This window comes from Dendrobates tinctorius, unplaced genomic scaffold (assembly GCF_039654945.1).
Source record: "Dendrobates tinctorius isolate UK_male_01 unplaced genomic scaffold, ASM3965494v1 ptg000223l, whole genome shotgun sequence".
Taxonomy (NCBI): Eukaryota; Metazoa; Chordata; class Amphibia; order Anura; family Dendrobatidae; genus Dendrobates; species Dendrobates tinctorius.
Window position 1 is genome coordinate 43,032 of NW_027361890.1, and position 12,130 is coordinate 55,161.

Sequence of the window (12,130 nt, forward strand, 5' to 3'; positions counted from 1 at the left end):
TATTAAATTAAAGGATTTATCAATGATTTTTGGCCAGGGGATATGATAAAATCATTTATACTCACCCGATAAAAGTTCTGTTATTTCAGTGCTGTCGCCTGTGCAATTTTATTATCCTATATTGATGATATTCCATCTATCTGCAAGTGACTGCTGCAGCCAATCTGCTGCTCTCGGTGATTAAGTGCTATCTATGCTAGCATCACATTAGAGACCAGTGAGTGGCTGCAGCGGTCACATACGTGTAGTTTAAATGTCATCAGTGAGGATGAGATAACTAAGTATGATACAACTACCAGAGCAGCAGGGGATTGACCAGGTGAATATAAGTTATTATGTCCACTGCTATCTGGCCATATTTTAAAACCAGGCATATACACCTGCTCTGCCCCTTATAAATCCGCTCAGGTGGTCTCTGCTGAGACAGGTAACGAAGAAGTCCCTTTTTTCTCCTTCGCCTCATTGGGGGACACAGGTACTGTGGGTGTATGCTACTGCCGCCTGGAGGCTGACACTAAGTGAAAAAAAGAGGTTAGCTCCTCCTCCGTATACACCCATGCCCCGATTGCGGGCGGAAATTAGTTTTTGCTCAGTGTCCGTTGGAGGCACACGTCTGTTTTTTCTTCAGACTCTTCTTTTTTTTTTTTTTCATGAAGATGAGACCGGGACAGCGGACCCTATTGAAAGGGTCCGATTTCCGCAAACCAACAACGGGCGAGCACGTGCGAGTGTCGCCTCCACGTATCCTCTCCCGCAACGTCGTACACGATGCCGGACTTAGCCCTGACCACCCCTAGGTATTGAAACCATGGGCTGTACAGAGGCACAAGCATAGTCCGTGCGGCCCCCACTGCTCCACCAATGCTAGACTGCGGTGCTGCAAGGCGGCGGACGTTCCCGCTCCTCGCCGCGTCTTGTTATCAGTCCTAGGGTTGATTGAATCATCACAACTTATATATTGCCTAGTAATAATGGCATTTCCAATATTATGCAAATCATACAAAAAGAAAAAGGAAACTATATGCCATAAAATCAGTAATGTTTTATTATAAATTATTAAAAATGCATTGCAATACAATGCGGTATATGCGGGAGCGAATACAAAAAACGACAGGCCTATAAGCTTTTTCTTTTTGTATAATTTGTCTAGGGTTGATTGAGCGCGGTTTCTGGTTAGGTTTGACTGCATTTAATGATGTTGCTATATGTATGACCATATACTATGTACATACCTTGTTTCTGTTCATTTTTTGTTAATTGAATTATTTTTTTTATATTTTTTATGTTTATTTATCTCCTATGTCTATGCATTTGATTTTGTAGTAACTGAAGAAGGTTAAAATTTGACCGAAACGTTTTTTTACGTACTACAATAAATTTTCTTCTGAATATCCTAAAGTTGAGTGCTAGGTTTATAACTTAGAATCATTAAACAAAGCCTTGCAGGATAGGGACCTACCTGCCTAAGTATCAGAGATCGCAAGTAAGATCGCTATGGCTGGGGATTACTTAATCAATGCATCTCTGGATGCGGCCAATTGCGCGGCACTTGCGGCCGCTAACGCAATTTCCATTAGGAGAGCTCTATGGTTAAGGACATGGCGGGCCGATTCCACCTCTAAGAAGTCCTTGACTGACTTCTCTGCCTTATCAGTGCAGCTGCCTATTTGGAGAGAAGTTAGATCAGCTCATCTCTGACTCCACAGGAGGGAAAAGCAGTTTTCTACCTCAACAAAAGGTCAAACCGCCGTTTCGCCACCAGTTTCAGGCACGGTTTCGGGCCTTTCGCAACCCCGGGTGGACTACAGCGGCCAATCCCGCCGCTTCAGGTCGCCTCAACCAGGATAGAGATCGGCAGGTCTCATATAGAGCCAACCTGTTGGGGAGAATGCGTACACACCAGCCCAGGTCGAGGGGATCCAGGTCCAAAAGATCTTCAGCCAAATGACTCAAGGCATTTGCCAGGCGACACCGGCAAGGTAGGCGGCCGCCTACTCTGGTTTCGCCACGTCTGGCTCAGTGTCGCACACGACACATGGGTAAAAGAACTGGTGTCCTCAGGATACAAGAGAGTTTGTCAGATGACCCCCAAGATGGTTTTTTTCTTTCCCGTCTTCCCAGAGTGGATACCCGGGCAAGGGCTTTGCTAGGAGCCATCGAATCGCTCCAGCGCAATGGAGTCATTATTCCCGTGTCAGAACACGAAAAGGCTCATGACTTTTATTCCAACCTATTCGCGGTTCCCAAAAAGGACAGGAACCCTACTGAAGATAAAAGGGGCGGTACTTCTCCCTCGCTTCAGTTGGGTTTCCTGTCCTGACAGGGACCCGTGTACTGAGGAACACGTACCTGCACCTCTCGTGCCGGCGTAGAAGAACAGGCAGGGTCCTGGGCGCCGTGCGTCGGGAGAGGGAAGCGCCGTCCGCGGGTCCCCCGGGGGGCTCAGCGTTCGAGCGGGCGCAGAAGCAGCACGGCTGGGGTCCTGGGGCTCTGCCGCATCCAGGAAGCACAGCGCAGCGTCAGGAGCGGCCGCTTCCGGGTCGCGCCCCTCTGACGTCACACGCAGGGCACGCTGGGAAAGGGGCGTGCCTGCGTGACGGGAGGCGGCGCTGGCAATCCAAGATGGCGGCGCCCATAGCAAACAACGCCGGCCGGCGAAAGGAGATCCCGGCGGCATGGCAGGGGGGGGAGGGGCTGTGGGGGTACCTGGAGGAGGCGGAGAGTGCAGTGGATCCCCCTTACAAAAGGGGGATGACCACAGAAGACGCACTCATGCCCAAGGCTTCATGATGGAAGTGGGGCAAGACGAGCAGCGTCAGCAGCAAGACCTCTCGCCAGATGCCAGGCCGAGCCGCCAGCATACCAGGAGCAGTCACTCGAGTGGTGGGAGCGGCAGTCATAAACGCAACCAGCATGACTCTGAGACGTCCAGGAGAAACGTTACGAGTGCATCTGAGGAGCCTCAGAGATCGGTACCCCTGATTGACAGCGGTGGTGAGTGATCTACGTGATTGTCACCCTTATGGTAACGGGGTTCCATTTTCTCTGTTTGATCACTAGGGGTCGAGGAAGGCCAGCAGCAAAACCAAAAATAGAGATTGCGCCCTATGTAAACACCCGCGGCAGATCAGTGGCAGAATGACCTCTGCGCTGACTGTATAAACAAAACTATACAAGAGGAGACCCCTGATTTGGTGACTAGCCTTAAACAGTTAATACAACAGGAGGTGAAAGGTTCCCTAAGGGCAGCCCTTAAAAAGAAAGATAAAAGAAACCGTATAAGGAGCTCCGATTCAGAAGCCTCGCCAAGGCAGAAGGGGCGGGATAGATCCTTGTCCCCCTCCCCCTCCACCTCCTCTTCCTCTACTCAGTCCTCAGAATCCTCCTCGGACAGCGATATAGGTGGCCGTCCATGTTTCCCAACGGAGGACGTGGAAAAGCTGGTCAAAGCTATTAGGGCTACAATGGGCCTTAAAGAGGAAAAGGCTCCCAAATCATTAGAGATGTAATGTTTGGAGGACTGGAGGAAAAGCGAAAATATACCTTCTCTGTAAATGATATAATAAAAGCACTAATTGACAGGGAATGGAAAAAACCGGAGAGGTCAGGGGGCTTACCTTCCACATCAAAGAGGAGGTACCCTTTTGAGCAGAAGGATTCAGAAACCTGGGAAAAAGTCCCTAAAATTGATGGGGCCGTAGCCAGATCCTCAAAAAAGGTATCCCTACCATTAGAGGACTCTGGCGTGTTGAAAAACCCGCTTGATAAAAAAGCAGACGGTTTCCTAAAGCACATCTGGGAAGCTTCAGCAGGTGGATTGAAGCCAGCGATAGCTGGTACCTGTACCGCTCGTGCCCTCATGGTCTGGCTACAACAAATAGAGGACCAGATCAAGGATAGAGTTCCTAGGGACGAAATTCTGTCTAATTTGACACTGGTGCATGGAGCAGCGGCTTTCCTAGCCGATTCCTCTGCAGACTCCACAAGATTGACAGCTAGAGCAGCAAGCCTGTCAAATGCGGCAAGACGAGCCCTGTGGCTTAAAGGGTGTCCCAGAGATTTACCATCAAAGCATAGGTTATGTTCCATTCCATGCGATGGCCAATTCCTCTTCGGGAAAAAACTAGAAGAGATTTTGGAACATGCGGGGGATAGGAAGAAAAGCTTTCCCCGATTTCCGGGAGAACCTAAAAAGCAGCCTTTTCGGAGGAGGAGATTTAACAGGGGTCGTCCCCCGGGAGATAGAAAAAGCTGGGACTTTAAAGAAAGAAGAGGATCGGGCTATATGTTTAAAGGGCCCTCCACTTCCTCCAAAAAATCTCCCCAATGACATTGGGCCGGAGGTAGGGGGAAGGCTTTCTCTCTTCCTTTCCACCTGGGCAAATATCTCCCCCAGTACATGGGTCCTAAACATAATCAAGGATGGCTTAAAAATAAAATTCATCCGTCCGCCCAGGCATACCTTCATAATGACACCCAGAAGGAAAGCCCAAGAGCAACAGCTGGCCCTGGAGACTGAAGTCTTGGGACTAGTGAAAAAACAAGTCCTACAGGAAGTCCCAGTGCAAGAAGAAGGAAGGGGGTTCTATTCCCCCCTCTTCTTAATACAAAAACCAGACTGCTCTTGGAGAACCATTGTCAACCTGAGGAGACTCAATCAGTGGGGAGACAATTGCTCCTTCAAAATGGAGTCAATCAACACGGCCACAAAGATCTGTTCCAGCATTGCCTCATGGCAGTGATGGACTTAAAAGATGCCTACTATCACATCCCAATTCATCGGGAGTATCAAAAATATTTGAGAGTAGCGCTCTATGTTCAGGGGCAGGTGAAACACTACCAATACGCAGCCCTTCCGTTTGGCCTGTCTACAGCCCCCAGAGTATTCACCAAAGTGATGCCGAAGTAATGTCTTTTCTTCGTTCCAGGGACATAGTGATCGTCCCATACCTAGACGACTTTCTGGTAATAGGGAGGTCGGAGTCCCACTGCGCACATCAAGTGAAGGAAGTGATAGCAATTCTATTAGGACTAGGATGGATAGTAAACATCCCCAAGTCAAGGAAAACCCCAGTAAAAGAGTAATCCTTCCTAGGGTTGATATTGGACTCCGAGCAACAACGCTGCCTCCTACCAGAGAGCAAAGTGACCAAGATAAGAGGCCTAGCTCGCACAGCAATACAAAGGCTAAATATGACACTGAGGAACATAGTGTCCCTTTTAGGCTCACTGACATCATGCATACCCGCAGTAGCATGGGCGCAGTACCACTTAAGGCAACTACAGTGGGAAGTTCTGTCAGCACAGAAACAATTAAAAGGGCATTTAGAAGGCAAACTATGTCTCTCAGTGGCTGTAAGAGATTCCCTGCTCTGGTGGACTGTAGAAAAGAATCTAACAGCCGGTGTCCCGTGCCAAAAACCAGTCGAGGACATCATTACAACAGATGCGAGTGCCACAGGATGGGGAGCACACCTGAGATCCCACTCAATACAGGGGACCTGGTCCTCGCTAGAAAGGGATCACGGTTCAAATGTAAAAGAACTATGGGCAGTGGAAAAAGCCGTGAAACATAAAGTGTCTTATTCTACAAAAGTCTCTCATGTGTGCCGTCATGGGAGACGGGAAAACACCAAGGTTACTTACCGGTAGCCGGTTTTTCCGGAGCCCATGACGGCACCTGTATATTCCCCCCCCTTTTTCACTCCTTTTGGTGTGCACTCTAGTTTGGGTGTTTTTTTAGTTAGATATAATGTGGTGATAGTTTTACCATGTGTACTAACCCGGGGGGCCTCTCATGCTCTGTAAACCAACTGAAGCGAGGGAGAGGTACCGCCCCTTTTATCTTCAGTAGGGTTCCTGTCCTGACTGAGCGGATCCCCTCTCTCATGTGTGCCGTCAAGGGGTCTGGAAAAACCGGCTACCGGTAAGTAACCTTGGTGTTTTCAGATAAACCCTCTGGCCAAGTTCTCCTGGATGTAGTCCGACATAGCCTGAGTCTCTGCCTGGGAAAGAGGGTAAACTCTCCCACGGGGAGGAGATGTTCCAGGAAGAAGGTCTATTGGACAGTCATACGACCTGTGGGGAGGAAGTTTTTCAGGCTCCTTTTTCCCGAAGACATCCGAGAAGGACCAGTAAGCGGATGGTAATCCAGGCAGGGTAGCAGGTTGGATCGGGGTGAAGCTGGTTCAATCCGGGTTAAACAACGGTCCGAGCAGGAATCTCCCCAACGTAGAATTTCGCCTGTTCTTCAATTAAGGACTGGTTCATGTTTCTGAAACCGAGACAAACCAGGGTACACATAAAAACGGATTCTTTCAGAATGCCTAAGACCTACCCGGATTTCCACTGGCTCAGTCAAACTGGACGGGTTCGATCAGAAGCTGGCCATCGAGAGCGGTTACCCGCAACGGGTTGGGAAGAGCCTGAACTGGTAAGTGGTAGCGATCCACAAGCGTCTGCTGGATAAAGCTTCCGGCGGCTCCGGAGTCCAACAGACAGATTCCAGAAAATGTTATTGCTCCGCAGGTCATGGAGACTGAGATCTGCAACGAAGGAGAGGAACATTCTCTACCTAGGGTGGCCTCTCCTACCGAGCCTAGGCACAGGAGTTTTCCGACTTCTTTGGACAGGAGCGGATCAGGTGTTCGGAACTACCACAGCTTCCGTTTTTGCGACGCGCCTCCTGGCGGCGGCTGGCCAGACTTGCTCGATCTACCTCCATAGCTTCGGGAGAAAAGGATGAGGTAGACGTCTTGGAAGAATTAGAGTCCAGGTGGTAGGACCTCCTGTCACGCTTAATCTCCATGGAGCGCTCCTGAAAACGCAGGTCAATCCGGGTCGCCAAGGAAATCAGGTCATCCAAGATGGTAGGCCTGTCCCGTCCCGCCAGCTCATCCTTAATTTTTCCAGATAGGCCCTCCCAGAAGGTAGCCAGCAAGGCCTCATTGTTCCAGGATAACTCAGACGAGAGGGTGCGGAACTGAACAGCATACTGAGCCACGGTGAGGGTTCCTTGGCATAAGCGAAGCAGGGCAGAAGCGGTCGACGTGACCCGGCCAGGTTCATCAAAGGTCCTGCGAAAAGTTTCTAGGAAAGATTGAAGATCATTAACCAGCGGGTCTCCTCTCTCCCATAACGGATTCAGGCAGGCGAGAGCCTCTCCTGCTAGATGTGACATAATGAAGCCCACTTTGGCACAGTCAGAAGCAAACATATGCCCCAAGATTTCGATGTGTAGGGTACACTGTTTGAGAAAACCCCGACACTGAGTGGGATCACCATGGAAGCGGGTAGGAGCCGCCAGGCGGGGGCCCTTGCTTGTCATGACGGCAGGTACCTGGGTGTTGCTACGTGAATCAGGAGCAGCCGTGTTCTGCAGAGAATCCATGCGGGTGGACAGGTTACGTTGATACGTCGTGATCTTTTCCTGTTGATCTCTTAAACGGGTCACCTCTTGGCACAACTCCAACGTCGGAGGCCTCTAGTGTCCAGTGGATTCCATGGCTGGAGCAATCTGTAACAAATGGAAGCGGAGGCAGAGATGGTGAAGTTCACATTCGTTTTTATTTTTTAAGTGGAACTTCGGGACCACGGTCTGGGGGGCTCCGAAGGGGGCGTGATTAGTGAGCCCCGGGCACCCGTAGTAAAGCCCCTCAGGCAGGGCCAGAATGGAATACCCGGAGGACACAGGTGCTACCTCCAGTTAGACCCCGAACACGTGGCAGCTGTCCCAGCGGGACCAAAAGGGATAACAAAAGTTACAGCAGAGTCCGTTATGCGTTGGGTCCTGGATCCGGTTAGTTGGCAAGGAGTTGGTTCCAGTGACCTTCACACAGTCCTTGGACTCGGATGGCTGTAGGCGGAACGGGATGGCTTAGGCCCAGATGGTTGCTGATATAACCAGGTAACACAGGATACTGATATGCTGTGGAAACAGAGAGCATTAGACAATGCACAGAGACTGCAGATGCAGCGCAGACAGGTTAGCATGAGAACCGGATGTAGCAATGATAGATACTCGTTTTTCTGGCGCTCTCCCTATGGAGGAGAGGCCAGAAATAGCAGCCAGTGCGCTGCCATTGGTTGATTGCATTTTTTGAATAATGCACGCCGCCCCTTTAAGAAAGCAAGAGAGCGGGCGGGCGTGCCCTAATAGTCTTAGCTACAGATCTCCTCACAGGACGCCAGGAGGAGGAGGCAGGAGGGAGGACAGAACGCTGAGCAGCAGCATGAGAGGCTCGAGGTGAGTGCCCAAAACGGAGAGCAGCGGCAGGCCTGGACGCAGCGCCAGGACGGGGGCCAGGTGTAACAGTGGCAGACCTGGGCGCAGCACCAGGACGGGGACCGGGTGTAACAATAGGGCGCCCCTGGATGCCTGGGACCTTAACCTGGTCCTAAGCATTTTGCAGGAAGCCCCATTCGAACCACTACAGGATGTCTCTTTGTTGTACCTGTCCTGGAAGGTGATATTCCTGGTGGCCATAACCTCTATCAGGCGGGTCTCGGAGCTGGCGGTCCTATCCTGCCGAGCCCCATTTCTCACTTTCCATAAGGATAAGGTGGTTCTCAAACCAGCTCCTCCCTTTCTGCCGAAGGTCGTCTACTCGTTTCACATTAATGAGGATATTGACTTGCCCTTTTTTTGTCCAGCACCGGTACACCGTGTGGAAAAGGCCCTGTATACGTTAGACCTGGTGAGAGCACTCAGGAGGTACGTGTCGCGGATGGCACCCTTTCGTCAGACAGACACACTGTTCATGCTCCCCGAGGGGCGCAGGAAGGGACTCGCTGCCTCAAAATCGACCATAGCCAGATGGATTCGTTTGACTATTCAGGAGGCCTACCGCATCAGAGGCGCGCCGATTCCAGCACGGATCAGAGCACACTCTACTCGGGCAGTGGGCGCCTCTTGGGCGCTTCGGCACCAGGCTTCGGCGGAACAGGTTTGCAAAGCAGCGACCTGGTCCAGCCTGCACACATTTGCCAAACATTACAATATCCATACTCAGGCTTCAGCGGATGCGAGCCTGGGTAGAAGGATTCTCCAAGCAGCAGTAATGCACCTTTAGACAGGAGGTGCATGTAGCTTGGATCGGTGAGTCAACTTCCCACCCAGGGACTGCTTTAGGACGTCCCACAGTACCTGTGTCCCCCAATGAGTTGAAGGAGAAACATGGATTTTTGTGATAAACTCACCGTAAAATCCTTTTCTCCAAGACACTCATTGGGGGGGACACAGCACCCACCCTATTAGCCAGTAGGCTCTTGTTTTGTTTAATTAATATGCATTTTCATTGATATTAGGGTGGTTTTTTTTCTGGTCATGTTACCTGCATTAAGGCTGATTTTGTTGTTCTCCTTCTGTTTTTGCACAAAACTGATTTCCGCTCGCAATCGGGGCGAGGGTGTATACGGCGGAGGAGGAGCTAACCTCTTTTTTTCCACTTAGTGTCAGCCTCCAGGCGGCAGTAGTATACACCCACAGTACCTGTGTCCCCCAATGAGCGTCTCAGAGAAAAGGATTTTACGGTGAGTTTATCACAAAAATCCCTGTTTCATTCACCTGACTGCTGAAACCTATGATTGACTACAGTACATCAACCGTACGGATTTAGAGAATATAGTGAACATGTCATTTTTACCAAACCGTAAAAAACACACACACACACCAATAATGGAATTGCTGTTTTTTTCCCTTCAGAAGGAATTTTGTATGCTTTTTTTTTATAAATTAAATGGCACCATTAAATAAATACAACCCTTTCCACAAGTAAAAAGTCATCAGATGGCTATTTTGACAGAATTATGCCAGGTTCAGTAGGGTACAAGCAGGTTGAAAAGCATAGAGCTTGTTCGCGCTGCAAGCTCCTAAAGTTACGCAGCCACTTTGAGACTGTAGGGTGGCCGGTAACCTAGAAAATGAACTGTACATTTTAATATTCAAACTTTCTCAGTTCTTGATAACAGAGTGATCATTTGCAAAGTTACACAGAGAATATTTTTAATAACTGATAAATTGCAAAATTGCTTGTTTTTACAATCACTTTGAAATGTTACCCATTTATGACATTAAGACCATCCCTTTAACCCCTTCGTGACCGGGCCAATTTTTTAAATTCTGACCAGTGTCACTTTATGTGGTCATAACTCTGAAATCCTTCAACAATTCCCAGTGATTTTGAGACTGTTTTTTCGTGGCACATTATAATTTATGATAGTGGTAAATTTAGATTGATATATTTTGTGTTTATTTATAAAAAATATCAGTCATAGTCAAACATAGTGTTTACAAGTGTGACCAGGTTTTTACTATTGAGGCCGCCTATGCGGCCTCAATAGTAAAAGAATGTTAAAATGCTAAAAAAAATAAAAAAATCGGGGTATATTTACCTTCCGGCGTCCCGCGCTGCATTCCCGGGCCACAGCGTTCCCAGCGATGCCTTGCGAGACCTGTGATGACGTAGTCTCGCGTTGCTATAGCGATCTCGCGAGACCACGTCATTACAGGGTCTTGCCGCAAGGCATTACTGGGAACGCTTAGGCCGGGAATGCAGCGCGGGACACCGGAAGGTAAATATACCCCGATTTTTTATTATTTATTCTTTTTTTTACAGGGGTATGGTACCCAGGGTCTGGAGGACAGTCTCCTCTCCTCCACACCGTGGGTACCAACCGCACATGAGACGCTTAACTTCCCGCATGGTGGGCATAGCCACATGCGGGAAGTAAGCGATTCTCATGCATTCCTATGGGTGCGGAATCGCGGCAATTCTTTGCGATTCCGCACAAGAGAATGAGCATGCTGCGATTTTTTCCGCGATGCGGTTCCGCCGCGGAAAAAAGCGCAGCATTAGCACAGCATGTGCGGAATGCCATAGGAATGCATGGGGGGCGTTCTGTGCACGATTTTTAAACGTTTTCGCGCCGAAAATCGCGGCAAAAACGCTTAAAAATCGCTACGTGGGCACACAGCCTTAAAATCAATTTTTTTATGCTATCACTATGGGAGCTTATAGCCTACACATTTTTTTTATTATTGGCAGCTGTTTCTATTTCTAGCTACAGAGAGAATTATATGTTGTATATTACTATGACCCCCATTCATTAAGACTGGCGTTCGTACAGGTGCGCATGACACTTATTGAATTCAGTTGTTCTGTAGTGATACTCTCCTGCTGATAAAACACTGATTGTATTGAAACAGCAAAGCACAGTCCAGTAAGTGACATCATTGTAATCAGGCTCTCAGGCCCTACACCTTGGTGCGATCAGATTACATAGTAAAAACCACTTGACAGATTCCCTTTAAGATTTATGATTTAGGATTGAAAATTACATTACTAAAATATAGAATACCTAACCTGACCCTAAGCCTTACACATGTGCAGAACATGCAAGAATGCTCATAGTATACAAGGTACACATGTTTAAACATCTTATTCTCACATTTGTTATAGCTAAGGCCAAGCGCCAATGTATACGATCTGGCCAAGAACTTTAACCTGGAAGTGTCCCTGTTTGAGCGTCTTATTCAATCTGATTTACCATTTGTTCGTCTGAACTACCAGGTAAGGATAGCACATAGAGGATGAAGCCTTATTGTTGGCATAGATTAATAACCATTATTGACTATCATTTTTGCAAATGTAACTGTTAGGCCAGTGTCTGTAAGGAGGCCATTACTGCATTTATTCAATAACACTATATGTCATCCCTCTTAGCATCGCATGCGACCTGAAATAGCAAGACTATTGACTCCTCATATCTACACTCAGCTGGAAAATCACCCATCTGTACTCAGCTACGAAAATATCAAGGTGAGGGAGACATGACCGTGTGAATTGTATTATGAATAATATCGCTGATTTCTAGATTTTAACTAATAGCTGGCGTATAGGGGATTGCATCTTACTTCAAAAAAACCTCATTCACTATATAATAAGTTCTGAAAGTTTCTAGTATACTTTGTTTGTAGTTCCGCACCATTTTCAGGATCTGTACTTGCTGCTAGTGAGAAGAAACATTCTTGCTTTTACCCACTGGGTGAAACTATATCCTGATCATGCCTGTTTAGCTTTAGGGTTCATTCGGACTTCAGGTTATTCATATCCTTGGTTTTCATGGATAG

General features: G+C 48.3%; 1 protein-coding gene across 6 annotated transcripts in view; it reads left to right on the top strand.

The window, feature by feature from the left end:
- ZNFX1 (zinc finger NFX1-type containing 1) overlaps positions 1-12,130 on the top strand; it is a 53,555-nt gene that overhangs the window by 37,386 nt on the left and 4,039 nt on the right. For all 6 annotated transcript variants that reach the window (XM_073555235.1, XM_073555234.1, XM_073555238.1 and 3 more), the window contains 2 exons: positions 11,460-11,570; positions 11,724-11,819. In XM_073555235.1, coding sequence (XP_073411336.1) covers positions 11,460-11,570; positions 11,724-11,819 — 207 coding nt within the window. The remainder of the gene's footprint in view (positions 1-11,459; positions 11,571-11,723; positions 11,820-12,130) is intronic.